Below are 27,652 nucleotides of genomic sequence, written 5' to 3'. Positions count from 1 at the left end.
CAAAACTGAAAAAATTTTTTTTTGGTTTTCAATATTATTGACAATACTTTGTAAATCAGTTAGTGAATAAAGATTTTTTCGACCGTTGGTTGAAAAACTGGTTGTTTTTGCAATTTATAAAAAAATACCTGAAAATCAAAGTATGCTGTAAGATGCAAAATTACAAAAATTTATAACTTTTCTTTCTTTTGTTGTAATCAAGTCAAATTGTCTTCAATTGCCGGATAACAATATTTTATTCAACATTTTCAACTTCAATGCTAATTATTCAAACAAACTGTCCACTGAACAAGTGGACGCCAGTATGTCGTAGGCGTTAATGATTTCCGCTTTAATTTGTTCATATTTTTTTTTCATCTGCAACGATTTTGCCACATTTTTCAAATTGATCGGATTTTCAATGTACATGAAAAATTTCGCGTGTTCGGGTTGTCGGAGAAAAATTGAACCTTTTCGTACGGAAAACATCGTTTTGAGAAAGTCGACACAATAAGCGTAGAAATAAAAAAAGCCATACAAAAGACTTGACAGTGATTGTTTGTTTGGCGAGACGAAATTCTCAGGAAATTTTCCTTCGAAATCCATCTCATTCAGCGATTTTTCATACAACGAAGGGTAACGTTCCTGAAAACTGGGAAACACGGGGGGACAATTTTCTCCCGTTCCACACTGCATGTAATTTAATAACAACAACGTCCAAGCGAATCCGCCGATGTATCCATTCTTGGCACCACCTGGAAACTTCTTATTTGCCCAGCATTTGATCAAGACGGCCAATTTTGCAAATCGTTCGTCAGCCTTTGTGAATAAATAAATTTTTATTGTTTTTTGTTTCATTCAGAAAAAGTCTCACTACTCACCGTGGCGTAATGTCGAATAAGCAAGCTCGACCTGATTCCAGAAAGTGAATTCATGCTAATATCAGCTCTGAAAGAATAGGGCTCTTTGAACTTAGAAATCATAATTGGAACTGTGGCATTGATTATATTGAAGGCATTCAACGGGCACGCCAAATGAAGATTATCAAATTTACTTTTATAACGATGCAACCTTCGCTTGCTTTCTTTTCTGTGAAATTCGACGTTCAAGCTCGAAAATAACTTTTTATCATCAATAATACAAAGATCGATATCACTATTTCTACTTGCAATTTTTGAAAGCGTGCTACCAAACATATAAACTTTAGCCTTTCTATTGTACTCCTTAACATAGTTTGCTAATTGTTTCACGGCGGCCACCTTTTGCTGCGTCACCCTCTCGGGCTCTGCATTTAGCAAAAAGAACTGCTGAATTTGTTCATCCAACGGCAACCAACTTTTATCTAATTCTGATGTCAAATCGATCACTTCTACAGAAGTATCGGCAAGTTTATGAACATTCGAATTATTTGCATTTCTATTACACTTTTTTGAAGATTCCAACATGAAACAGTCGACTAATTCACTTTTCACTACACATTTAACCAATGCCATATCATTTTCTACGTCGTCGGGTTTCATCTTTTTCGCAAAAACACGATCATATGAATCATTCGATCCGTGAAATCGTTTTCGCGATGGAGGCGCAACTGCATTATTGTTGTACGAGTCGTTTTCAACGTTACTATTTGATGAGTCTGCATCTTAAACTATTTTACAAATCAAAATTTAAAACTGAAATTGAAGAATTTACCACCTTGCTCTGCTGACGTTGAAGTATGCGTTGTTTCGAGAGTTCTCGTTCCAACTGAAGAATAACTTTCCTCAAGAGCATCCCCAAACAATGCTCTATAATAAGTACCTCGAATTACCAGAGAAGAATGAGGAATCGTGTTTTCCATCAAATGACCTTCTAAAGAAAAAATATTCAGCAACAACGTAATGCGAGCAACAAATTATTCATGCATCCGATAAAAACTACTTGTTCTAACAATGAACACTGATCAGTCAATCATTATTTAAAAAGTTATCTATAAAATTAATAAGTTTGACATATTAATTTAAAAAAATAAAATTCAAAAAGTAATATAATTCATAAAAACAAGATTACAATTATAGTAATTAAACATTTTCATAATTAAATGATAAATAAAGTACAACATTCACTACTGAAAAATCTTCGTATTATGTTTTGCAAAGTTTGTGCTACACAAATTCTTCTGTTAATCAAGTAGGCTTCATTCAATAGTGTAAAAAATAATTTTCTCAAAATATGAAAGATAAATATGCGAAAAAAATGAAAATTTTGTTAAACAAAAATATGCAAACGATCGGCTGATAAAACTTTTAATGAAGAAAATTAATAAGAAAACAATGTTTACATTTTAAAATTGAAAAAACTGAAAATTCAATGATAAGTACCTCGATTGACCAAAACGTCCATTCTTTTCCAGACTGTAAACACAGTTACAGTAATCCATAAAAAGGAATTAATATTTTAAGTAATCATATTCTGTTAATTTTTAGTTAAAAATAAATATAAAAATAACTATATGCATGTTATTAAAATTAGAAAGATACTCAAATATATTAATGAAAAAATTAAGTAATTTTTTTTGAAAAGTTACAGTACAAAATTTAGATAGTATGCATCATGCCATTTTTATACATGTTGATAATGAAAGCTATTTTGTGATAATTAAATTAAATGGAAGTTAGTTGTCGTATTAAAATGAATTACGTGAATAAGAATAACAAAACAGATTTCTTAGTGAAGTAATTATATTGTTAGATGTTGAGAAATCTTCTCTCAATACTTGCTCATCACTATCTAAAATTCCCGTGGTAACAAAGCATTACCCCTGGTACGAAAACAACCAGTTGCACCCCTTGTTTTTTTCAATGGAGAACAATGGAATAGCAATTAAGCGGTCAAAAGGTCAGCGTCCTGTCATATATCTGCCATAACTCCGGTGGTCAGTTGCTGAAAAGGCGTCAAAGTGAAATGTTGCTGACAGCGCGCCTGTTCAGATCCCGGCTAAGCTGCACAGTCTAAGGGATTGCGCAACCAAGCCGATTTTCTAATTACTTTTCGATGATCTAGGTCGCCAGACGCGGAGTGAGGTCAAGAAAAAGATATAAATACGAGTGCGGAGGGAGGAGGGAACAACAACACCAAACAAAACATCGAATAACACGGAACACGCCGCATCGAATACCGCCTGAACCGTTTCTCTCTCGCTATATCATTGTTATTACTCACTGTTTATTCTGAATAAACCGATTCTTAGTCACACCCGCTGTCATTGATAATTCTATAATTAACATATACAGTCCACTATAAAAGATCTTCAAGTTCGAACTAAAGATTTTTCAACATTAGAAACTAGAATTTATTTGCACATTTAGTAGCTATTTCAGATACTGTAAATAGCTTGTTTACACGAATGCTTGGTAATTTGACTCCTGGCAAACATTACGTTGAAAACAGGAAATACTTGGCAGTTGGCCAATTATTTGCACTGCTAAAAATAATAGACAATCAATATTGCCAGCGTGTGTATTGGAAACTATCAATTCCTGGAATTGAGGTTATTTTTAGATAGCAATGAAAATAGGTCACCGTGCACGAGAAGCGTATATATATATATATATATATATATATATATATATGCAAGAGCAGTAAAAAAGTAGTAGTAGTAGTAGTAGTAGTAGTAGTTGCGGTGTAGTCAACCGTGTGCTTGAGCGTTGTTGTTGTTGTTGTTGAGTTCGTTGAGTAAAACTGTTTCTCTCTGATTGTCGTTATTGCTGAGGGCAATAAATTTGTGCGGACCGATATTTGCTTGGACGCAGTAGTTATCACAATTAACAAAGAACCAGAGAAAGCTTATTCGTCACGTGGACGAATAAGGCGCAAATAACTACAATCAGTATCAAAACCTGATTGTTAGTTATCAAAAATATACTATTGTGCCCTGCCTTTATTATATATATTTTACCAGAAAAAACCTGGCATGCTTGGTATGTTAGTTTTATTCATTTTTATGTTTAACAATCTGTAGCATAATATGCATCAGTAGGGTTTTATACAGAGACAAGTTCTTTCTTTTAATTTGTCACAAAATAGTCAAATTATGGGCAAGCAAATTTTAGATGAAATAATTTTAGATCTTTATTTTTGCTGAATAAAAATAAATTATCTGAGAGATGAAGAATTGTACTATAACTAAAAGCAGCTTGAGTAACTGAAACTTTGACTTGTGCTAAATTTCGAGAAAGCTTTCGAAATGTCTACTGCATAATGCAGCATAAGATTGATTAGCTTCAAATTGAAACATTTCGTCTTGACAGGAAAGAGCTGTCACACAGAAATACTATTGCTTCTAAAGTTCTGCGCAAAAAGCATTGAGCTGAACAACAAGAAAAGGAAAGCTTTCCATTTAGGCATTAGCTAGAGATTGACTAGTCTCATTTTTCGAAGATGCGAAACAGCGCTCTTTCAAAAACATATTGAAGTAGGCTATTAACAGTAAACGCATAAGCAGGGAACAGTAGACACTGCTATGATTTTACAAAAGCAAAGCGATTTAGTCATAAATTTTTTGTTTTTTTTACTTGCATATTTTTAAAATTCTTTGCTTCTCATGGTTAAAATTAATAGATTGCACGTAATTTTAAATATACAAAATTTATAGCTTTATATATCAAAGGGAAGGGTAGATATCTATAGTGCCAAGGCAATTTTGCCCTACGATAGTTTCAGATACACTTTATTGTAGATATCTGAATATACATGAAGATAGACAAAAAGGAAAACTATATAAACAACACGAATATACATAGTGATGTAGTCCAAAAGTGACAGTTCACTTTTCTCACATCCCACTGAGACACACCAACTCACTTGTTCTGCGCCTTCATTCTTTGCTCTAGCAAAGGATCCAGTTGATGTTCAGGTACTATCAGTTTTCCCGCATACGCTTTCGTAAACAGAATAGAGTCTTAATCTGATGGTCTTGGGTTCGAGCCCCACGTCGGTTGCTATAGGTTCAGTACAGTTCTGCCGCTCCTTCATCTTAGCATGTCTTCGGGGTTGTTACGCTCAGGAGATGGCTCTCCACAACGTCCGATAGTCGGTGGAGTCGATTCTTCAGTGCAGATGGTCACGCCTTCGATCTCCTTCAACGCTGGACCTCAGATAAATGAGCTACGGGATGTCGCCGATGAATACTCGCCTCGAATTGATCCCAGAACGATTTGAGCTGCAAAATGTCGCCATTGAACGTCGGCAGGGTCAAGCACGGGGGGGGGCTTTCCTGGCAGCACTGGAGACGCCAATTTATGGACTAGTGCAACTGCATGGCACGCCCATGCGCCTGACGTTCCAGGGTCTAGCCGCAGCGCGGAATGTTCAGCATAGGGTTTACATCATTTTGAATATTTTCACTTACAAATAGAAGAGAAATGGAAAATCATTCTTTTATAACATAAAGCTCTGTTTCACTTTGTTGAAAAATTCATAAATGACAAAACTTATATTTTATAAATATTACGAAATAAAAAATAAGTTTTAACAAAACAATGTCTCTCCTTTCCTCCTTATGTAAAAAATTAATAAAGTTTCTAAATTATTTCAAATAAAAAACTCGACAAGTTCTTCTATTCACTTTTTAATAAATAAATATATATATATACATTTTCTAACCGAAAGATACAAGTTATAAAACAGCCAGTAATACAGAAATTCAATATACATTTCGAATCAAAAATAATATGCATTTTGATGAATTAAACAAAAACAAAAATGACCAAAAATAAAACGAAATCTAATTCATTTAAAAGATGATTCCAAAAAACTGTCAATAATGTCAAGAGTTGAACTGGAATTTGAAGAGCTTTCGAGATTTTCCATTTCAACTTTTTTCCTAATTAATTCTAATTCTACAATAAAATGAAAAATCAATAAAACAGTTTTATGATAAACAAAATAATAATTACTATTAAACATGTCCAAGTCTTCTTCGGATAAACCTGGCATGATGAAGCCGGTGACTTTTGCAATTTCTTCAATGCTGTGCAATTGCAAAATTGGAGAAAGTGGCCTTCTTGCAAACTCATCAAAAACATCACCTTTACTATCATTGGATTCACTCGCTTCATTCACAGGAACTCTGAAACTGGAGACCAATAAAATAAAAACTGCCAAAATTTCAACAAATTCCATAAATTACTTTAACTCGCTTGATGGCACTTTCAAATCGCTGTTTTCCAATTTCTAAAAGTTAAATATAATGCAAAAAAAATTAAAATTTCAACTTGTTGCTTTCAGATTTCAATTTCAGTTTACCACAGTTTCACATACTAAATAAGAAACAATGTTTGGTATATCTTCTGTTGCTTTATCAAGCTCATTCCATGCATGAGTTGATTTCACAGCTTGAACATGACTTTTGGCAACAACATGCTATTATAAAGGATTTATTGTTCAACAATCAAAGCTGACGCTCAGAAAAAAGAAATTACTTAAATTAAAAATAACTACCACTCAAATTATACTTCGTCAAACTGTCTGAAAAAAACTGATAAATATAATATATATTACTAACCGCTTCCTCGTCGGCAAGCAACTTTTTGCATATCCTGCATCGGAAAATCTTCAATTTCAAAGGCGGGGGTTTACGTTGTAATGGCACATAAAGACCATTGCTGAAATAAAGCTTTACTCACCATTCATCGCGACAAATACGATTAAAAAAATAAAATAATATCAAATTACGGAAGTCGCTTAAGACGAAACGTTGGTACCTTTGCCTTCAGTTTTGAGTAATGAAAGTGCGATAATTTTCCATGTTTTCGCATATGCCGTGTTCCTATTTTTTCTGAAACAAATGATTATAAAAATCTTTAAAATAGAGCAATGAATTTATATGATTCGAATTACAATATGAATTAATTCAACAAAACATTGTTATTCAACAAACTGAATTGTAAATATTGTTACACATACTGATAAATAATAATAACATTATTATTAACTGATTAGTTTAGTTACTCATATAAATTCTGTCACTTACTATCACCTTTTGGCTTGATTACTGGCCATTCTCGAAATTGAGTATATCGAGGCTTGTCACAATTATTATTTTTATTTGAAATTTTCACAAAAGGAGCCCGCAGTTGCACATTGTCAGTACAATCACGGATTTGGGAATTCGAAGATGACACGGAACTTTGATTTAACGTACTCAGATGTGCTTGTCGCATCTCGTTAACAAAGCTTTTGGCAGTGCAGATAGGAATTTTCCTCTTTAACGCACGCCTGATGAGCGGTGATAAGCGCATCCATATTTCCTGCAAAATTGAAAGGTAATCAACTGAAATTAAATGGATCTAAAATTTACCGCTTTTTTTGAAGATTCCAATTTCGAAGACAAAATTTTCTTAGCATTAGCATGAATTGTTTTATTTGTTATCACTTTACTTACTTTTCCTTCCAAGTCAGAAACTACATCCTTAAAGCACTAATAAGTGAATGCAAAAATTGCGTAATATCAATACATACTCCTCCATAATGTTCAATAATTTTCGTGATTCTGCCACACAATGAAGCGGATGTGATATCCAAGTAAAATGTTTCCTCTTTCAATGAGGAAACAGAAAACGCAGACATTTTATTTTTCAAAATAGGTAGAAAATGAAATTCATTTTCAACATACTGTATTTTAAGTAATGCAGGTATTACCATTGCATAGGTCAAATACCATTTGAGAATGAAGTTATAAACAGCAATTCATAAATATTAAAAGTAAAAATTGTTGTAATGTTAAAAATAATTTAAAAAATACATTTTAAAGAAGGATTGAATTTAAAATAAATAAAAAGCAGATGCTTTCGAAAAAAAAATGCACTGTTATAACTTCATTTTTCGTAATAGTATTTTAGCTTTATAGAATTTTTTTATGAAATAAATGAAATTAAACTTTTTTAATCAATAAATATGCGCTTTTGATTGCGGCTAGTCAAGAGACAAGTATTTTTACAGGAACTGCTTCGAGTACTGGGTAAAAAGCCTCTGAGAATATTCAGACTGGTGAATGGAATAAAAAGATTTTGGTACACTGAATTCCAAAATCGAAAATGGACAAAAAATAAAATAAGGAACAATGAATATTATGCTCTGAGAACTCCTGATATCGCAGAGCTCAACGCATATGCTGAAGATATTAACAAAGGTTATTGGCACTTCTGTGGATAAGATGGACCAACGAATATGCGCACAACTTGCCTCTTAAATAATCGGCGGCCGCGCCACTGGCTCATTGCTAGCCTATAAAAGAAGCTCATCCACACCGCACTTGTACTCTTCTGCAGAGAGTTGTTGAGTGGAAGTGATATCGTTTGCATTCTGTACCATTTGTTTAACTTCAATAAAGCTGTACCCATTTTTCGCTTGTATTCTGCAGGGAAAATGCCATAGCAATTGCACTGTTGGACAGTCGAGTAAACAGTTGGACATATCACAAAAGCGCATTTTGAATTTTATTTACCTGTAGCACTTTTTCAGCGTTTTGTTTAATTTGATTTTGATATTGCTCAAATTGAATTAAAATAAAATGTAATATTTGAAAAGTAAAATTTTTTAAATAGAATTTTACAATGTGAAAATTACTATCATGTAAAATGTAAACATGTATTAATTATTATTAGCTTCAATTATTTATTAATTAATTGACAAATAAAGTGAAAAATAAATAACGTTCTCTTTTATTCCCTTTTGAACTGCCTGCGAAAATACCATTAATCAACAATATCACTCTATGTGATCAGTGAGCATTGAAAATCGGCAAAGACAGCACAGACAACAATGGAAAATACAAAATGATCGGACGATCATATCTGACCAATAAATTCCAGCCAATCAGAGAACAATGAGTATTTGCAGGTCCCACTTTTATTAAATGTATTTTCGAGATGTTCGCGGAAAGGGTTATAAATTATTAGAAGACATTTTTTATTAGGTTTATATTAATACATTTTTTTGACTTTTTAGCGCAATTATTATTAAATAAAATACTGTTTTTATAAAAATTTTCAAGAATAGAATGAATTCCATTGGCACCTAACTATCATATAACGGTAAGAAATAGATACAGTGATGTTACAAGTTACGAGTGAATTGCAGAACAAAAATGTTTGCACTGTTGCATATACCTGTATTTGTGTATTTCTCTTTGACTTATTTATCGCTATTTGTTGTGTTGCATCTTCTTAGTTGCATTGCTTGTTGATGTTTTCAAATAACGAAATTGCTTATTTAACTGAGTGAATGAGTAGCATACAAAAGCCAGATAATAACTTCCTGATAAAAATTGCTAAATGCAATATTTTGATCAAATGGAATAAAATGTATTAACAATAAGTGATTTAAAATACAGTTTCCACTTGAAAAACAACACTACAAATAATCTGTCAAAATCTGAAATTCCCAAAAAATGTAGATCTTGCAGACTTTTTAAAATATTGAATCTTAATAAATAAAGAGCTTCAATAAAATAGTATATCCAGTTAAATTTGATTGCATAAATTGATGAAGTTTAGCAGTTTAATTTTACATTTTCTTTAAAATATTTTTCCCTGTACATTCAAACAAAACAGCTATTGTTCAATTCATAAGTGAAAATAAATCAAGTTGCTTTAAATTACGTGGTTTTTATTTAATTTTTATTAATCTTATTTGCTTGACAAGTATATTCTATTGACTTTTGCTTTCAGCACTTGCTTTCGTTTTACTGTAGTAAAGCAAAACAACGAATTTGTTAGTTTTTCCAGCGGCTGTTGTATGTATTTGTTGAATTGTTGAAAATTTTTTGTATAAATGATTATTAGCCAAATAAGCACGCGTCTTTTGATTCAGAAGCCTTTACCCAGAAAGTAATGTATTTTTTGTTTAAAGAAGTTATCAGCAAATTGTGAATGCACGTGTATCATTTTTAATCATTTAGTATTGTAGTAATCAGTGCTATATTACAGCATAATTATTTCAAAAAAAAAGTATTTATAACATAAAAAGAATCATATATGAAAAATGTTGCTAATTATAAGTATATATATAAAGAATGTGACGCCATGTATAAGATATGTGTATTCTTTTCTTCTGCATTTTAGGGAAGTAGCATTGTTGAATAATTAACACGAAATTTAATATTTGATTCTGAATATAAATTTAAAGTAAACAATTTATTAAAAACAATAATAGTGTATTGTTTTTGTATGTTATGTTGGAAGTTATAATTTGGTGAATTTTGTAGATTTTATTTGCCCAGCAACTGTAAAACGCTGTATAATGCTAGCTTTTCCGCTTTTCTCACTGATGACCGGTCAAACAGAGCATTCAATTTTTCACCGTTGAGTGGGAATTGTTTTTTTGGTTATAATGTTTGTTATGCATCTTCAGTTTTATGCTGGAATGGAAAACGAAATTTTCACTTAAGTGCAATATGTCTACATCCGACTGGAGATGGACAGTCGAAAGTGGAAGCGATGTTGAAAGCTTTGAAAGAGGATGTTGAAGAGAGTGAGCGATTGAGAGAGAAGAGAAATTTGATGAAAAAAAGTATGGAAATTCAGAAAAAGCAGTCACTGTGGTTGCGTTTCAAAAATGAAATGCAGCATTATTACCACGGCTTTAAACTGCTTTACATTGATGTGAAAGTATGCCTGCGGTTATTGCGACGGTTATTAACTGGAGAAACTTTGATGCGCAAAGAAAGACGACAAGTATATTATATATATATATTTATATTTATTTATTTATTTATGTGTGATTCATTTTTACAGTTAATCAGGACTACATCGGACTTGTTTCGACTTGTACCGTTTTTGATATTTATCATAGTGCCGTTCATGGAATTTGCACTGCCATTAGTTTTGAAATTTTTTCCCGGCCTACTCCCCAGCACTTTTCAAGAAGAACACAAAGAGGTAGAATTTATTAATTTGTTTGTTTTGTTTTTGAATGTTTATTGTGTTTAGCAAGAGAAAAGAAACAAAGCGTTAAAAGTGAAATTGGATATGGCGAAATTTTTGCAAGACACGCTTGAAGATTTGTCTTTGGAAAGGAAAAAGAATTCTGATGGATTGAATCAGTTAACCGAGTTTTCAGCTTTTATGAAAAAGGTAATTCGTTTTAAAATATCCATTTTAAATCCATCAGTTGATGTGAAAATTTAAATTATTCATTCAGTCGATTGATTCAATTCTATTATATATCGATTATATATTAATAGATGAAATATTTTTTTTCCAATTGCAGATTCGTGAAGAAGGTGGCAGTTATGTATCGAACGATGATTTGTTGAAATATTCGAAATTTTTCGAAGATGAACTGACTTTGGATAGTCTCAGCTATGCTCAGCTTCGGGCGTTGTGTCTCATAGTTGGCATTCAGCCAATCGGAACGACAAATATGCTGCTGTTGCAGTTGCGTTTGAAACTTCGCGAATTGAAAGCTGATGATCAGGTTCGATGTTTGAATGATGAGAAAAGAAATTAAATAAGATGATGATGAGGATGAATGAAAAAAAAAATTTTTTTTCATTTTAAGCTAATCGTCAAAGAGGGCATTGATAGTCTTTCTGAGTCGGAATTGCAGACGGCTTGCCGAGCCAGAGGGATGCGTGCGTTGGGCGTGCCGGTCAGTCGCCTGAAAGCTCAACTGGCCAAATGGCTCGAATTGTCGTTGAATGAAAAAGTGCCACCGTCGTTGTTGCTGCTTTCCAGCACGCTTTACATACAAGAAGATGTACCGTTTTCTGTTCGACTCAAGACAATCTTGTCAACACTACCCTCGCATATAGCCGACGAAGCGAAGATAAAGTTGGCCGAAATTGAAGGCGTTCGAGTGGACAACAAGACCAAATTTGATTTGATCGTCTCATTGGAAGAAGCGTTGAAAAAAGAAGCTGAAGAACAACGATCCAAGCAAAAAGAAAAAGGAGTTGTAATTTTATTTGAATTTAAATATTCATCTTTATTTTAATCAATTTTTATGCAACTAGGCGCAAAAAGCCACTGTTGTTCGCAGTCCCACTGAAGAGGTCGAAGCTGTGGTCCAAGCGGCTTCGGTGCCGGTAACTGAATCGGATGTTCTACTCGATTCGGCTCCTCTAGTCAAAGACAAATCAATACAAAGTTGATTTTAATTTTAATATTAATATTATTCGAAACAAGAAAATTTGATTTATTTCAGTTGATACTCCTATTGAGTCGTCTGAATTGCGTGAAATTGAACATCTTGTGGAAACGGTGAAAGGTCCTTTGAATGAGGTCAAGGATGATTTGATAGAATTGAAAGAACAAGTTCAAGAGCACAAAGAAGTGAATTTTTTTTAAATTATTAATAATAAATGATACTACATCTACTTTGTTGTTGTTGATGAAATTGTTCTTTGCATATGCAAATTTTTCAGGAAGTCGAAGAAGTTCAGTCAATTTTCAAATCGCGTGGAGATGATGTGAAAGTGAGCAAAGCGGCTAGACGTTTGCAGAGCCAAGTGGATCGGCTTGTGGAACGCGTGGATAAGCTTGTCGACCGAATGGAGGGGAAAAAAATCATTGCTACAGTTGACGAAAAGCAAACCGATCCATCTGCGATTGCAAAACACGAGTTTGTCTATTTGATTATGATTTATCATTTTTGATAGGGAAATTATCCAGGGGGAAATTTAATTTAGGAAAAAAATGGCTACTTTGAGTGAAGTTTTAGCACCGTTGAAACAGCTCAAACAGATGCCGAATGAGGCAAAGATGAAGAGAATTTATCAAGTACTCGAAGCGTTCGATGAAGATCGAGATGGTGCAATTGATTTGGATTTAGCTTTGAAAGTATTCGACTTGAAATAATAACAATTCAACGTTTATTGTATTGCAATTCATAATTGTTGTTTAATTCATTGTCAAGGTGATCGATCTTATGATGAAAGAATCCGTGGAAATCAACTCGGAACAGGTGAATAAAGCATTGGAAATTTTGAAGAAAGAAGAAGACTTGTTAGGTGAGTCGGCGACATCCGATTCTGTGGAGAAGAAGTCAATAAATAATGGGAAAGGACTTCATCAATCCAAATTAGCTCAGTAGCTTGATCTAAATCTGCCTAGGAAAATCATCCTTTCCCATTGCATATGTTGTGCAAAGTTTTCTAACATGCAAATAAATTTTCTGAAAAAATTTAATTGACACTCTCAAAATCGGTTCGATGTAAATTGATAACTTTCTTTTTATTATTATCATCATCATCATCACTGTCTTTCGCTTTTGTGTACCGTTCTGAGGTTTTATGTATTATTATATTAAAGACATCAGTGTAATATGTTCGAATGAAGTGAAATGGAAACTTTTTTATATACAAAAAAATTCATTAATAATAACATCATAACGATAAAAGAGAAAGACTATTCACAATTTCTCAGATGTGAATGAAATTTTTAAATGCATTCCCAATGTTGAATTGCAAAAAAGTATAATTTACAAAAAAACCATCAAACGCAAAAAAACTTCAATTAGTGCCGGATGTTGATGTCGAAGTGGAAGCAGCAGTGAATGGGTTTACATTAGCGCTCATCTCCAACGTGTTCAACCGGGACAACGAATCGGACAGGAAGGTCCTTATTCGAATAATTTCAAACGACGTCAAGTTGTTGACGACCGCGTGCGCGGAACCGCTGCCGAAGAAGGCGCTTATACTGCTGTCCAATTTGGCCATACGAATGTCCAAGATGTCGTGGAAAAGTGCCTTCACCGCGTCGGCGTTGGGAACTTCGATCGAGAACCTTTGCAAGATGATGGTGGATATTTCGAAAAAGCACGGATTTGGAAGTTTGGTGAATATTGGAGCCGCACGTTCCGCGGAACGAATTTCCGTCAACGATTCCACGTTCAACCAGCTCGGCGGCAGGATTCGGCAACGATTCTGCTCGCAAAGAAGCAATACCAACCAGAGCGGGGCTTTGGTCACCACGCCCGGATTGAACGGACCGACGGTGACGGTCATCAAGTTCAAAACTGGCGCCTTGAAATTCGGCAACATTTCGATTATCTGCTTTTCGGCAAGAAATTCCGCTTCTTCAATCTCCATCAGTCAAATCGATCGGCCAAGACAACTATTGATCAAACCCAATTCAAATAGTCAGCACCGACTGTGAAAACTACCACCAAAAATAGCAAAATCAAGTATCAATTGCAGGCCCATACTGTAATTCATGTTTCTACTAAAGTTAAATTCGTTCAGTTCATTTAATATATTGACAATTAAAATTCAAGCAAATTCAACTAACAAATCCAAATTTATTAAGCTACTTTTTAATTCTAATTAAAGTAAAATTTATAATCCATAACATTATGCAATATAGTACACAAGTATACAGGATTACGCACTTCATCAGTTTTTTACTAGCTTGCACATCATATTTCGGTAATTAGTTTGTAAAAAATATTTTACACTTTTGTAATTTTTATTCCATTCAAAGATTTCAAATTTCAACGTTTTAATAATTTAAATATTACTTTATTTTATTATTAATAATTATTTGTTTTTATTTCGAAAATCATTTGCGTTTAATTTTATTATGAAGTGTGGCATTTTAAACTGTATTAAAATTTCAAGTAAATAACAGAGAGGGTATTTGAAATTAAAAAATCATTTTTTTAATTAACGCAATAATGAAATATGAATGTATTTTATGGTAATTTTTAGTGCTATACAAACTTCATTTAAAGAAATGTATTTTCTTTTAGATAATATACATCTTGCTAATTGTTATGTCAAAAGTATTGATTCTGGAACCATTCTGTGGTGGATCACATGAACAACTTGTATCTTTGTTTAAACGTGAATTCAGTACCACCCTTGATATTTATTCATTATCAGCTAAAAAATGGCAGTGGAGAGCTCGAACAGCAGCCTTGTATTTTTCTGAAATTGTTCCATACAACGTGGATTATAGGTGACTTTGCAATTCATAAGTGGAAGCATAAAATTATTGTTTTTTAAAATTTTAATATCTAACTTTTAGTACATTATTTTGCTCATCTGTGCTAAACCTGGCAGAATTGATTGCACTGAGAAATGATCTATCAAAAATAAAAAAGGTTATCTATTTCCATGAAAATCAGTTAGTTTATCCAATTCAACGAGAAACGGAGGGAGATTTTCAGTTTTCATACAATCAAATACTATCTAGGTAAGCATATATATAAATATACATGTTTATTTATTTATTTTTATTTGCAGCTTAGTTGCAGATGTAATTGTTTTTAATTCGCATTTTAACATGCAATCATTCCTCGAAAACATTCCTCACATTTTTGCTTACATACCGTCCGACAGCAAGCCAAAGCATGTTTTGGAAAGAATTGCACTCAAAAGCAGAGTTTTATATTATCCAATTGATTTTCCAAGTTTATCTGTTGGTTGCAATTCTAATGAAAAATTGCCAGACAGCGAATTGTTGCATATAGTTTGGCCACACCGCTGGTAAGTGTTGGTTGTTTTAAAATATTTCATTTGATGGTGGCGAATCAAACTTCTCAGGGAACATGACAAAAATCCAGAATTGTTTTTCCGTGTGTTGATTCGTCTCAAAAGTGAATCGTTCAAATTTAAAATTTCCGTACTTGGTGAAAATTATCAAGAAAAGCCAGGTATTTTTCACCTTTACTCATAAAGTCGCACTCTGTGTTGTCACTTCTGAAAATTTATGTTTAGATTGTTTCTCAGAAGCGGAACAAACACTGAACGATAATATTCTCAACTGGGGTTATTTGAAAAGCAAAGTGGATTACTGTAACATTCTGAAACGTGCGCACGTTGTCGTCTCCACGGCTAGGCATGAATTTTTTGGTGTTTCAGTGTAAATATTTCCAATCAAAAAATGTTACAATTTCACTGTTACAATATATTACTTTTAAGGCTAGAAGCGGTTTATCTCGGCTGTTGGCCGCTTTGTCCAAACGCACTATCCTATCCTGAGATTTATGATAAGCGATGTCTGTACAATACTGAACAACAGTTGTATAAACAGTTACGACAATTTTGCTACAATCCATCTCTGGCTCGTTTAAAACGCGACCGCTTAAATATTGATTTTCGCAAATATTGCTGGACAGTTTTGAAGGAACAGTACAGAGAACTTCTTGGAATACAATGAAGAATTTGCTGATGAAAATTTTCAATGATTCACTGCACGGACAAGTTTTAAATAAATGCCAACTTTATTATAAAAACAAACAAATAATGATAATGATGTACCGTTACTACGCCTTATAAAAACATTTGCTAAATTCTACATAAACGCTGCTTTCCAGATCGGTCAATGCGCAACTTCCAAAAGCGCCTTCAACCTAAAAAAACAAGTGTATAATAAAAAAATAATAAACCTAAATATAGTAAATGTCAGCAAATTCATATTCATTCACTGTGCATACAGTGAATACTTCACCATTTTTCCAAAACTTGTTAGTTCGCCAATACACAAAATATACAATTACAAATAACAAGTACAAATACCATTACTGCTTCTATCACTTCTGAGAGTGTCTTCTCAATACAGCACTTAACATTTTCGGTTATAAAAAAAATTTTCATTCTTCTACATTTCTTCTCCAAAAAGTACACCCAGGCAGAATGACGCAAAACTCAGACTTCTTGGGCAAACTTCGGAGAATATATACATATATTTTTTTAAAACTTAACAATTGTTTTCTTTCAAAGCCAACAAAATGCCTATCAAGATTTCATTTCTTCATTTAGACTCACTTCTCACATTATTCATTCTTCAACACAGCCTTGAAAAAAGGCGAATATCATTAAAATAACGCATGCAGCGCAAAATCACTGAAGTAGAGGAAAACGAACACCATTTTCTAACTTAGTGAAAGTTGAAAGTTTCAATTTAAAAAAACTGAGAAATGAAAATTTCTTATCACAAGCACTGCCCAGAATACAGAAAGTATCATTATTTTGCATTTTTCTTAGCATGTTACTCCAATTTTACATAAATAACTTCTTACAAATAAACCTATATGGAAAAAAACTGCAATGCAACCTCACGGGGACTTGTCAACATCAATTAACTGCACTGCGCAATTAAATGAATTACGCGATAAAATAATACTAACGTCTAGGACTGTAGGAGTACGAACGTGAACGTCGACGATAATTGTACGGCGATGGCGACCTTCCACGATAATAATCATCTCTGTAACTGCGGCGACTAAAAGAACTATTAATAACAAACAAATAAATGAATTGTAATTTCTTCAACAAAATAACTTACGATGTTCTTCCCATATAAATACCAGGTGTAGGAGTGTGCGGACGTTTAGTAATAGAAAAGTCAATTCTTATGCGATGACCATCTATTTCTGTGCCTGCTGCACGTTCTCTGGCCTGAAAAAAAAACTAATTCGAAAAAAAATGCACAGACAAAGAAACTAATTTATTACCAACACAGCGTCGTCAACAGTATCGAAGTAAACAAATCCAAAACCACGCGAACGCCCACTCTAAAATTCACAAAATTATCATCGTTATCAAATGAAAAATAAATAACTCATACAGGATGATCATAAACAAGTTGAACGTCATCCACTTTTCCATATCTCGAAAACAACTGATGCAAATCCCTTTCAGTTGTGTACAAACTTAGACCAAAAACGCCTAAACAACGAGAAGTTGGTGGATTTTCCTAAAATAATTATTATTTAAATGAAATACAAAAGACAATTTCAAGAAAAAAATAACATGCAAATGTAACTATAACTTTGATAAAACAATACGTTATACGGTAACAAAAGCGTCGAAGAAAAGAAACAAGCAAACTTACTCGCGGCGCTAAATGACGCTTTCGATTTGACATAGGTGAGCGAGATTTGCTTCGTCGACGCCCATGACGTCCTCGGTCACGAGAACGGCTTCTGCTAAAATTATAATCGATTTAAAAAGAAATTGTTTAAAATTCTGTAGAAAAAAAATCGTACGAAATTGATCGTGTACGAGAGCGGCGGCGACGACGGTCACGGGAAGATGATCTGCTGCGCTTGTTTCGACGTCGGTCTCGACTTCGAGAACGAGTTCTAAAATTGATCAAAAAATATCAAAGCTCCTTCAAAATATTCAAATTATACTTAAATGTTGACAACTGAAATGCCTTACCGTGACCGAGTAGCGGTGCGTGATCTAGTAAACGATCGCGAACGGGAAGGGGTCCTTGTCGAGCTGCGACTCTGAGTTCGAGAGCGTCTGTTGTTGGCCGAATGATGATTTGAAACAATCTCATCATCCACCACAACCTCGTTAGAAATCTCCACTGACATTCCGAGAGCCTGCGCAGAAAAACCGCCACACTGACAACACTGAATGAACAACGTGTAATACCGTAATCAATAACAACTTGAACATCATAATATTGTCTCATGATTTTCAAAATTAAATTTAACTACATTTAATAATATTTAACGTTAAATTTAAAATAATCAGGTATTTTAACATTAATTGTTTGTTTTTTCCTTGCTAGAATTTATCACATTAATTGTTTTTCATGAATATTTAAAAATCATAAACTATATAAGACTACTGTATTAATAAAACAAAACTAAGGTACACAAATATGCATATATGAAATTACTACGTGAAATGCAGCTAAAATTAACTTTTATTTCTTTTTAAAAATAATATATTTAACATTGCAAGTTTATTAAGAATTGTATAATGAAGTTGATAGCATTTCATTATAGCAAATTAAAAATTGACAAAAAATTTCTTTTATTGCATTGATTAACTATCATTTGTACTTGATTGTTTTTAAATGATAACGTGACGATGTGTAAAACTAGTTTGTCGGTGATAGCATTCCACTTATTACTGTTGTTATCTACTTAATATATTGAGGTAATTTAAAGAGATATTTTTTTATTCTTGTTCAGTTTGTGAATTGTTTTAGGAACTGGAGAGTATGATGCATCACCTATTATTTTGTATTCTTCTTTTTCCACTTTCTCACATAGTATACGCTCGTGAAGAAGCGTTTGCCATTGCTATTCCGGCATCTCGCTTACAATGTTATTTTGTACCGGTAGAATCAGCTAATCACAGCAAATTGATATTCGATTATCAAGTGATATATGGTGGTGATCTGGATGTGAACGTTTTAGTTCTCAATCCTTCCGGCTCAGTATTGATGCAGGATGTGCGAAAGTCCGAAAATAGCCACGATCTGGACGTCACCCAAAAAGGAGATTATCAAGTTTGCTTTGACAACACTTTCAGCAGCCTGGCATCGAAGACAGTCTATTTTGCTGTGCAGCTGTTGAACGCTGAAGGCATATCCGAATCGGAAGAAGCTTTCGGCATGGCAGCTTCAGAATCTTATTCTAGCTTAACTGTTGCTGCAGAAACGTTGCGCGAACGTTTGATTCGATTGAGGAAACAGTTAGATGCTGCAGAACACTTTCAGTCGTCGAGAAGAGTTTACGAAACACGCGATAGAATGTTGATGGAATCCAAATTGAGCAGGGTTAATTTTTGGTCATTTATAAATTTGATTGCCATGATTACAGTCGCTGCTTTGCAAATCTACATGGTTAAGAGCTTATTTGAAGATCAGTCACGTGTTGGACAGCTGTTGCGCAGAACGTTCTGAAATTTCTTTTGTGATCGCAGTTATTTTTGCATTTTCAGAATGTAATAATTACTGTTAAAAAATAAACCGATTGTTATAGTTGACTTGATTTTGGCTTTCATTGTTCATAGCTAAAGAGCAGTAAAATCGTAATAACGCTTCAACATATTTCTCTTTCTTGAAAAAAAACTAATATTACAATCTTCGACGCCTTTTTAAAATTTTCCTTCGTTTCTTTGAAGTTAACATACGCTGGATAGTTTTCCTCTCTCGTTCTTTCGCTTTTTCCAGCTGTCGAACAACCTTCAATTCTTTATAGTTGACATAAGGACGCTTCGATGGTTTTGCACCCAAAGTGATTGCTATTTGTTCCTTTTGCTTTCTGCATTCTTCCCCTTGAAATCCACGGACACTAAATTTTCGAACCTCCAACAACGCCTTCTTTAATGATATAACATCACTTTTTTGAGACAGCGTTCTTTTACGATTCGACGCTCTCTGCTCTTGTGAATAGGCAACAGGACGTGACGTAGAAGGTTCTTCAAATTTCACCACTGTCTGTTCGACCGTCGAATTCAGTGGTTTCACTGCTGTCGATTTTTCAGTCTTTTGCGTCAGGGCCATCTTCACTAACTGAGAAGTATTTGATGGCATTTGATTCGAATCGAAAACATTTTCTAAACTGACATTCCAAACAGCCATGCTTCCTTTTCACAGCCTAGTAATCTGAAATATTTCGGCGAAGTTTAGGTGAATTACAATATGTATTACAGATGAAAATTCACATCGCTTCCAGCGTAAATATTTCTTTATTAATGAACAATATCAAAAAATTTCTTCGAAATTAAATTGCTTAGAAATAAATCTCTACCTTTACCGTATCTCAGATAAATCTTTAACACGACAAAAAAATTCTAGAATTTAACACTTAAATACGAAAATTTATCATACATTACTAATGAAAATCATGCTTCACTCGATTAAACAACAATGCTTCAAAAATTATAGAACAAAGAAAAAAATTAACAATTGACTACAGTTAATGATTTTGAAGAACAATTTTAGGCGACCACTGTAGTGCATTGTCATAATCGACATTTTGGATTTGCACTGCTTATCAAACCACTTACATTTCCATTTTAAAACTTTAATAATATTTAAATTTTATTTTAATTTAAATTTAAACCCAAATACAACTTTTTTCGATTAAAAGTAGCATATATTGATGCATAGAGTATGTTTATATAAAATGAATCAGACAAAACTCGAAATTTCGTTACGAACGTAGATGGAAAAAAATGAACAGCTTTATAACAAACAATAAATATTTTTAAAATATTAAGATTAGTAAACAATGTCTTATCAAGATAAAAGTTGTTTCTCTTCTTCACGATTAACTTCGGATTCAGTATTCAGTTCTGACTGTTTTACATCTGCAGCTGTTTCCCAGTCGTACGGATCGTTTTTGCAACAACCCAAACGTTTAAACGCATTTTGAATCATTTTGCTGATAAAATCGTAATTTGGACAATCATAATATGTCAAACTGAGCAAATGCAAAAAGATTTCTTTGAATTCAATCGGCAGAACTTGGCAAATATCTTCAACTCCAAAAGTGATCTTTGCTTCCAGGAGTTTCTTTTTCTTAAGACCATTCCAAGGCAGATGTCCACTAGCCATTTCCATCGTAGTGTAAAGCCAAGACCACAGATCATCAACTCTTCCTAATTCTTTTTGCTTATGTGCGCTGATCGATGCGTATGTAGACGTGCCACGAAAGCCTGGCTTTCTTCTCGGCTGACGAACATTTCCATTTTCATCGGTGTATCGTTTGGCCAAACCAAAGTCAATCAAGTAAATTCGTCGTTGTTCCACTTCCCCATATCCAATGGTCAAATTGTCTGTCTTGACATCTCGATGCACGTAGCCGACGCTGTGCAAAGCTTCCAGCGCGTGCAAGCTCTGCACACTAATGCGTAGATAAGTGCTAATGGAAAATTGTCCGTCTGGCGTTTCTGTCTGCAACTCCCACACCGATTTTCCCAACAAGCTGATAATCATGAAATGTAAACCGAAACATGTACCGTATGAATAAAGCTGGCAGATGTGTTTTCGACCTTGGAGAAGCTTCAGAATATGAATTTCCAAAGCCAAAGCCGATTCATCCCTGTTCGCATCTTCTGCCTAAACAAATTTCTGTACATCGAGCCATTTTAACAAATTAATAACAAACGGCTGAACCACAACTTTGCTACTTATGTTTTCAACGTAAAATAGATAATCATTTTTTCATCTTACTTTCACTGCCACAATTTCTTTTGTACTCTGATCTTCACATTTGTAAACAGCCCCAAAGTTACCGGAACCTAATTTTTCCAATATTAACCACTGATCTTTCAGAAGCATACCTTCTTCAAGGAATGACAATGAATCAGATTCTGAACTGCTGTCGCTGCTCATCATAAAATTCGAATGAATGCGAGCAAGCAATTGAATACAATACAACAGGGCCGTTGCAATTCAATATCACATTCACATTGCATATTTAAAGTGTACTTTAAAGTTGAAAATTTCAAAGTTTCAACTCTTTAAACAATATAAATATAAAGATTTTAATAAACATTTTAAACTTTGAATTATGAATGATTTTCATAATTTGATATTTCATTCACATAATTTTTATATTATTTTATTAACATAATTACTAATAAACAACAGTAAATGAGAAAACAATTCACTGATCTTTTAACGGCATCATAGATTGTTGAAGTTAAACGTAAAAGGAGTGGTCACCGTTGCTGCAATCACACGGAGTGTGAGGCCCAACATGAAGAAAGCGCTAACACCCACTATAAATAGAAATTTAAAACGCAAAATCTGTAATACAATAAGGCTAAATCAATGAACGTGCTAAACAGTGCAAAATCATTATCATAATAAATAAATCTATACAAAAAATTTACAAACCGTAAAAATCTTACGTTCAGTTGTAGCACTGTCAAGAAATATGACAAATTTTACATTGGAAGCATCATCGATAATTATGCAATAAACTCATGTATGTAACATTTTAATACATTACTTAACTGCATTTAAATGTAATTGGAGAAAAACCGGAAAACAACATGCATTTAAATGATCATAAACCAAGATAATACAAAGTAACAATTTTAAAATATATTTTACATACCTTCTTCATCTGTGTCTGAGACAGCAGGGAAACTCAAAACTCGATTAAACGGGCCAAACCAAGTTTTCGGGAATATGAGAATAGCCCTTCCATAATAATTATATAAAATCCAGCAAATAATGACAACCTGAACTTAGAAAAAATGTCTTTAAAAAGTATGAATGAAAATTCTTCTTAACAACCAAGTAATAAATTAAAAGTAAACAAAAGAAATACATATGTTATTTATTGTACTAATTTATATTATTTATTTCAACCGTTATTAAAATCAAATACAAAACATCTTCAACTACAAAACTATAATACAGCTTCAAATAAAAACACGACATACCATAGTGATGTAAAAAGCAAAAGCAATACCAAAACGAAATTTCAACACTCGAAATTTGTCGTCAATAACTGATATAAAAATAATCAAAAACTATATAATACTTTTGTAAAAAATTTCATAAGTTATCACTCACTAGCTTTGTCATAATTTCTTTTGGCAATCGATAACTGGCGAGTCATTCTCGAATGCTCAGCAAACTGCTGCATGATGTTGATTCCTTTCAGTTTATCGTATAATTCATCCACTTTTTTCTTTTTAATATTAGCATATTTATTACGATTTAAACAAAAGTAGGAAATCTTAAAGAAATATATAATGAAATTAAAATAAAACACTAAAAATGAGAGTACACTCCCAAATAAACATCATACCGCTTTTGTAGCATTATTCATTAAATGGGGAGCTATGGTTAAAAGAAAATATACCAAGAAAATCTCAAAAGCTTCGGAATTGCTCACTAACTCCATAATATTAACTTCATAATTGCAATAAGTCTACAGTAGGTAAAAACGAATGCATGTTTTCTCTTAATAAATTGGGGCATTCCATTTGTTGAAGCAATGTCGTCATCAGAAATTTAGAGAAAAATATACAAAATTCCAGAAATTTGTAAAATTAAAAATTATGCATGCTTCGAGAAGACTTATGTTTTACACTATTCCATTGGAAAACTTATGCAAGTTAAAATTTACGCCATTATTCTTCATACATTCAGCGAGAAAATAATATAGATTAATGTTATTTTTTATGTACAATACTTTCATTAATTTAAAATTGTACATTAAAATATGCCTCAATATGAATTTATAATTACTTACTACATTGCATATATCTATAAAATCTATATATTGATAAAATTATATAAAATCATATCAATCTATACCTTCTTCATATCTATAAAACAAGAATTTAATAACGAGCCCTTCTTTTAAGCAAAATAATATAAAATATTTTTTATAAAGTCACAATCCTAAAAGGTTTATTTATTAATATAAAGCAAGTTCACTATTAATTTGATGATTACCGTATGTTGTAAGGCTGACGTCATTCTATATTTACTCATTTTGTTTAATTAAAATACAAATATGCTTAAAACAACAATTTTCATCTGTATTGGAATCTGTATTTTTTTGTAATAACAGTGTGTTAATTTTTATGGTTGCTTTTTTGTAGGTTAAAACAAGCTTGCTTTCCATTTTTATTACTGTGACGAGGTGTAGTGTGATTCAAGCTGAAGTTTCGAGAAAACTGATTAGAACAGTAATTTATGATAATTATTATTCTTTTTTTATAAACACAATTGACTTTTAGGTATGCCGACTGCTCATAAAAATAACGCTAAGACGATGGCCCATAAAACTGGCAATGTGATAAACAGTGAAATTGTATCCCTAAAAAGTAATCATTTTGTAACGATTTTGACAGTGCAGATTTTGATTAAATCACGTCTAGATGTTTTTTCTAACGATATTTTCAAGTGAAATGCTGTATTTTGTTTTGGTGACAATCAGGGCATTCATCAACGTTAATGAATTGCAGTGATTATGTAGATCATTAATTTGACGAGCATAATAATTTTAGGTTCGTTCCAACTTATGCATTATGACCAGTACGAAGCATTACTTTCACGAGCAATATTCTCGGATAGGAAGGACGTGAAATTTAATACAATTCAAGCATTGTCGCAAATTTTAAAAGGACGTCAAGTTAATGTTTTTCGATATGTTACAAGAGTAATTACCCAATTAATGGAACCGTTTACGCAAAATCCAAAGTATTTATGTTTATATATATATTTTTTTCATTTATATATATTATAAAAAAGATATTTAATTTCTGCTCATATAATTCACTTTAATTGTAAAGTTTACCGTTTCAGTTTTGCTTCAACCATTTGGAGGGACCTATCAAATGGGATGTAATTTTTTTATAGTTGTGCATTTAAATGCTTTCATATTTTTTTAAATAAATTCTTAAACAGTTTGATAAGAATTTGTTTAAGAAACTAGCCAACTTTTATGTTTATGATCTTATGTTTTTATATAAGTATATATATTTTTATATTCATAAGTAATAATGAGGTTGCTTTTTGATGTAATCCATATGATACTAGTAGTTATGTTGACGAAACGTAAATTACGAAATTTATATTGTATTTTTCAAATAATGCTAGAGGTGGAATTGATGTTTTGGTTGTTGTATTTATGTATTTGTTATAGCAACAGCATTCGTCATGCCGCGATAACCGCTTTACACATATTGAAAGTTGTTTTTCCAACGAAAAAGAATATCATATCGACTGAAAGTCACCAACATTTTCTGAAATATGTTAGAAAATATTTAAACGATACTGCAATAGATTATATAGATTTTTTTATAGCTCAAAAGTATCGGAATTTGCTGTTATCTAATAATAACGTGTGGCGATGGAAGATTATACAGAAGCGCTCTTCGTAAAATATTGTACATGATGAAACGAGTAAATCGTTTTGTTGTTATTCTAACTGATGAATTTTGATGATTCATAATTATTTTTATTTAGTCCTCCATTCCAACCAATATTTTTGTAAAAGGTATCACAGCCGAAAGTGAAGTGGATTTATCACTGGTATTTGTGATGTTATATGATTTGCGGTTTGAAACGGAATTCAGAGGATGGATGGAAAATGCATTGAGCGGCTATGTTCGGATTGTTCTTCAAGTTCCTGATGGTGCAGAGATTGAAGTTTTGGTAATATAAGGAACTTCACTTTTATCCACGTTTTAAGATGGTTTTTTTACTGCAGAATTGTTGGAAATCTGTAATGAGTAAAGTCACATTGCCTGAATTTGAAATGTATCTATTGCCACAGTTGATTCATGGGATGAAAAAGCACATCAGATCTACTACAAAAGGTGAATTTGATTAACTTTATTTATTTATTATTTCTAATATGGATATTGTTTTCTTCATAGCATATGCTTATTTATTCGACCAATTAAACATCGACTTGAGTGCGTTTATTTACGATCTTCTTCCTTCATTGATTCGTGAGTTATTTTTTTATATTTTTCCAAATAAGAATTGATTTTAAATATATTAAAATTTTTTTTAGATTATATTTGTTCCAAAGATGAACTCATGAAGCAGTATAGTATTTCGGCTGTAAGTGCATTGGTGAAGCGTTTCGAAAAAACAGAAGCCAAACAAACTGCGCTTTCCCAAGTGTTAGGCTTGATAACAGGTGCAAATGACAAAATCAGTTGATGGTAATATATTTTTGAAGTTCTGTATTTTTTAGACAGACCTCCAATAGCAAATACTATTGATGGCAAGTTGGCAGTGTTGGAATGTGTACGAAAGTCTTCAGAAAGTTTGCCGGAAGATAGTAAGGAATACTTTTGGGGTGTTATATTAAGATTGATTGGCTTAATTCGAACAGAAGGTAAGAAAATAATTTTTTTGTATTTCAATTTCACCAGTGAATGATGTATATTTTTATAAAATTGTATTTTAGTGCATGATGAAGTGCAGAAGCAGTGCTTGAAAGCAATTTCAAAGTGGACTTCAGATTCGTGGAATTTGAGCTTGCCTAATGAGTTACTGCAGCTTTTTGAAGTATTACTTAACCAGCTTATGATGATATACAATGAATAATTATTTATTAACGTAGGATTATGGGAAGAGGTGGAATACAGCTGCGAACAGTTTGTCTTATATGGAGTGCATCTGCTCTTGCTATACAAGTTAGTATTTATCAAATTCAATTGATCATAAATTTCAGCTGTTATTGTTATTGAATGATTTTAATCTGGTTGAGCAATTTCAGAACGTGGTTTTAAGAAGAATTCCAAATTAGCTGGATTACTTGTAAAAATTATCGAAGGAAATGCGAAGTTAACCAACCAGCCGAAACGAGTTCTGGAAGCAGCTTACGCATGCAAAGTTCTTCTTCATCACGTTTCTCTAAAATCTGGTAAATTATATTTTTCCATTAATTGTTGGTAAAATGTTTTTGCAACTGTTTTCACATTTAGATACTGAGATGACGAAAGTGCTTCAATGGATCAAAGAAAAGCACGAATTTACATCGAATAAATGGTGGTCTTCGAATGATTTTGACAGTAACAATTTTGTTGATTATTTTTTTAATAATCACAATAGTTATTTTGCTTTTATTTTTTGAAGCTTGGATGACGGTAATGTCATGCATTGAACTGGTGATTGTTCAAAGTTTTGATGAAATCTCGAAACGATCACTTGATGAGTACTGTAGAGCATTTTTGTGCTTACTTACTCATTCGGATTATAAAATTCGTCGCAATGCTGAAGAATGTTTGCATCGGCTTTACGATAAGCCGATTGGTCCCAGTTTGGCTGTTCAATTGTTGAAGACATTCAGCAACACATCGTCTTCTGAAATGTTTGTTCATCATGTGGTAAGTTGAATAAAAGTTGAAAAAATTTTAAAACTGGTGGTAGGATGGATAGCATTGTGTGATATATACATATATATATATATATATATATGTGTGTTTGTGTGTGTGTGTGTGTGTGTG

General features: G+C 32.7%; 8 protein-coding genes across 8 annotated transcripts; 3 read left to right on the top strand and 5 right to left on the bottom strand.

Annotated features, from left to right (window-relative positions):
- Positions 1 to 264: 264 nt before the first annotated feature.
- Positions 265 to 2,361, bottom strand: Tsp_00220 (putative nucleotidyltransferase domain protein). The gene is made up of 4 exons (XM_003375973.1): positions 2,340 to 2,361; positions 1,672 to 1,830; positions 861 to 1,615; positions 265 to 798 (listed from the first exon to the last, which is right to left on the bottom strand). The coding sequence occupies exons 1-4, from the start codon at positions 2,359 to 2,361 to the stop codon at positions 265 to 267; spliced, it is 1,470 nt and encodes a 489-aa protein (XP_003376021.1).
- Positions 2,362 to 4,988: 2,627 nt separating this feature from the next.
- On the bottom strand, positions 4,989 to 7,587 carry Tsp_00221 (protein DBF4). The gene is given in 11 exon segments (XM_003375972.1): positions 4,989 to 5,110; positions 5,129 to 5,308; positions 5,775 to 5,858; positions 5,916 to 6,088; positions 6,149 to 6,192; positions 6,265 to 6,381; positions 6,524 to 6,623; positions 6,694 to 6,796; positions 6,992 to 7,268; positions 7,319 to 7,429; positions 7,480 to 7,587. The coding sequence occupies 11 exon segments, from the start codon at positions 7,585 to 7,587 to the stop codon at positions 4,989 to 4,991; spliced, it is 1,419 nt and encodes a 472-aa protein (XP_003376020.1).
- Positions 7,588 to 8,875: 1,288 nt separating this feature from the next.
- On the top strand, positions 8,876 to 14,101 carry Tsp_00222 (secretin receptor). Its single transcript, XM_003375971.1, has 13 exons — positions 8,876 to 8,903; positions 10,226 to 10,294; positions 10,372 to 10,694; positions 10,755 to 10,898; positions 10,950 to 11,093; positions 11,230 to 11,436; positions 11,521 to 11,916; positions 11,975 to 12,107; positions 12,166 to 12,293; positions 12,386 to 12,582; positions 12,650 to 12,800; positions 12,877 to 13,049; positions 13,501 to 14,101. Exons 1-13 carry the CDS (start codon positions 8,876 to 8,878, stop codon positions 14,099 to 14,101), a joined length of 2,694 nt encoding a protein of 897 aa, XP_003376019.1.
- Positions 14,102 to 15,819: 1,718 nt separating this feature from the next.
- Tsp_00223 (splicing factor, arginine/serine-rich 10) lies at positions 15,820 to 18,389 on the bottom strand. Its single transcript, XM_003375970.1, has 10 exons — positions 18,100 to 18,389; positions 17,953 to 18,048; positions 17,799 to 17,892; positions 17,532 to 17,660; positions 17,419 to 17,478; positions 17,272 to 17,362; positions 17,092 to 17,186; positions 16,481 to 16,525; positions 16,232 to 16,314; positions 15,820 to 16,183 (listed from the first exon to the last, which is right to left on the bottom strand). Exons 1-10 carry the CDS (start codon positions 18,387 to 18,389, stop codon positions 15,820 to 15,822), a joined length of 1,347 nt encoding a protein of 448 aa, XP_003376018.1.
- Positions 18,390 to 18,926: 537 nt separating this feature from the next.
- Positions 18,927 to 19,613, top strand: Tsp_00224 (transmembrane Emp24 domain-containing protein 5). The gene has a single exon (XM_003375969.1). The coding sequence runs from the start codon at positions 18,927 to 18,929 to the stop codon at positions 19,611 to 19,613; it is 687 nt and encodes a 228-aa protein (XP_003376017.1).
- Positions 19,614 to 19,787: 174 nt separating this feature from the next.
- On the bottom strand, positions 19,788 to 20,294 carry Tsp_00225 (conserved hypothetical protein). The gene has a single exon (XM_003375968.1). It carries the CDS (start codon positions 20,292 to 20,294, stop codon positions 19,788 to 19,790), a length of 507 nt encoding a protein of 168 aa, XP_003376016.1.
- A 660-nt stretch (positions 20,295 to 20,954) lies between these two features.
- Tsp_00226 (Tau-tubulin kinase 2) lies at positions 20,955 to 23,319 on the bottom strand. The gene is made up of 5 exons (XM_003375967.1): positions 23,247 to 23,319; positions 23,114 to 23,181; positions 22,783 to 22,909; positions 21,891 to 22,003; positions 20,955 to 21,776 (listed from the first exon to the last, which is right to left on the bottom strand). Exons 1-5 carry the CDS (start codon positions 23,317 to 23,319, stop codon positions 20,955 to 20,957), a joined length of 1,203 nt encoding a protein of 400 aa, XP_003376015.1.
- Positions 23,320 to 23,508: 189 nt separating this feature from the next.
- Positions 23,509 to 27,541, top strand: Tsp_00227 (secretin receptor). The gene is made up of 15 exons (XM_003375966.1): positions 23,509 to 23,521; positions 24,076 to 24,090; positions 24,425 to 24,511; positions 24,695 to 24,887; positions 25,333 to 25,441; positions 25,494 to 25,592; positions 25,656 to 25,844; positions 25,900 to 26,008; positions 26,209 to 26,355; positions 26,395 to 26,538; positions 26,611 to 26,711; positions 26,767 to 26,839; positions 26,923 to 27,069; positions 27,131 to 27,217; positions 27,282 to 27,541. Exons 1-15 carry the CDS (start codon positions 23,509 to 23,511, stop codon positions 27,539 to 27,541), a joined length of 1,773 nt encoding a protein of 590 aa, XP_003376014.1.
- The last annotated feature ends 111 nt before the right edge of the window (positions 27,542 to 27,652 follow it).

The sequence above is a fragment of the Trichinella spiralis genome (genome assembly GCF_000181795.1).
Source record: "Trichinella spiralis strain ISS 195 chromosome Unknown Scfld4, whole genome shotgun sequence".
In the NCBI taxonomy this organism is placed as follows: Eukaryota; Metazoa; Nematoda; class Enoplea; order Trichinellida; family Trichinellidae; genus Trichinella; species Trichinella spiralis.
The sequence above is the reverse complement of the archived record's forward strand: the minus strand, read 5'-3'. Positions and strand labels throughout refer to the sequence as shown.

Bases quoted from the DNA above. Each gene is read 5' to 3' on its own strand.
- Tsp_00220 (XM_003375973.1), bottom strand. From the start codon at position 2,361: ATGGACGTTTTGGTCAATCGAG. The intron at 1,831-2,339 runs GTACTTATCATT...TTTTTTCTTTAG, and splicing joins GGACGTTTTGGTCAATCGAG to AAGGTCATTTGATGGAAAAC. The intron at 799-860 runs GTGAGTAGTGAG...TTATTCACAAAG, and splicing joins TTATTCGACATTACGCCACG to GCTGACGAACGATTTGCAAA.
- Tsp_00221 (XM_003375972.1), bottom strand. From the start codon at position 7,587: ATGTCTGCGTTTTCTGTTTCCTCATTGAAAGAGGAAACATTTTACTTG. The intron at 5,859-5,915 runs GTAATTATTATT...ATTTTATTGTAG, and splicing joins AGACTTGGACATGTTTAATA to AATTAGAATTAATTAGGAAA. The intron at 5,309-5,774 runs GTTTTTTGGAAT...CGCTGCGGCTAG, and splicing joins AACTCTTGACATTATTGACA to ACCCTGGAACGTCAGGCGCA.
- Tsp_00222 (XM_003375971.1), top strand. From the start codon at position 8,876: ATGTATTTTCGAGATGTTCGCGGAAAGG. The intron at 10,899-10,949 runs GTAGAATTTATT...TATTGTGTTTAG, and splicing joins TTCAAGAAGAACACAAAGAG to CAAGAGAAAAGAAACAAAGC. The intron at 12,801-12,876 runs GTATTCGACTTG...TTCATTGTCAAG, and splicing joins ATTTGGATTTAGCTTTGAAA to GTGATCGATCTTATGATGAA.
- Tsp_00223 (XM_003375970.1), bottom strand. From the start codon at position 18,389: ATGAGACAATATTATGATGTTCAAGTTGTTATTGATTACGGTATTACA. The intron at 18,049-18,099 runs GTATAATTTGAA...GATCAATTTTAG, and splicing joins TTTCAGTTGTCAACATTTAA to AACTCGTTCTCGAAGTCGAG. The intron at 17,479-17,531 runs GTATGAGTTATT...TGTGAATTTTAG, and splicing joins AACTTGTTTATGATCATCCT to AGTGGGCGTTCGCGTGGTTT.
- Tsp_00224 (XM_003375969.1), top strand. From the start codon at position 18,927: ATGATGCATCACCTATTATTTTGTATTCTTCTTTTTCCACTTTCTCAC.
- Tsp_00225 (XM_003375968.1), bottom strand. From the start codon at position 20,294: ATGGCTGTTTGGAATGTCAGTTTAGAAAATGTTTTCGATTCGAATCAA.
- Tsp_00226 (XM_003375967.1), bottom strand. From the start codon at position 23,319: ATGCAGCAGTTTGCTGAGCATTCGAGAATGACTCGCCAGTTATCGATT. The intron at 22,910-23,113 runs GTATGTCGTGTT...TTCTAAGTTCAG, and splicing joins TTGCTTTTTACATCACTATG to GTTGTCATTATTTGCTGGAT. The intron at 22,004-22,782 runs GTATGTAAAATA...CATTCCTTGAAG, and splicing joins CTCAGACACAGATGAAGAAG to AAGGTATGCTTCTGAAAGAT.
- Tsp_00227 (XM_003375966.1), top strand. The intron at 26,009-26,208 runs GTGAATTTGATT...AATTTTTTTTAG, and splicing joins CATCAGATCTACTACAAAAG to ATTATATTTGTTCCAAAGAT. The intron at 27,218-27,281 runs GTAACAATTTTG...TATTTTTTGAAG, and splicing joins GTCTTCGAATGATTTTGACA to CTTGGATGACGGTAATGTCA.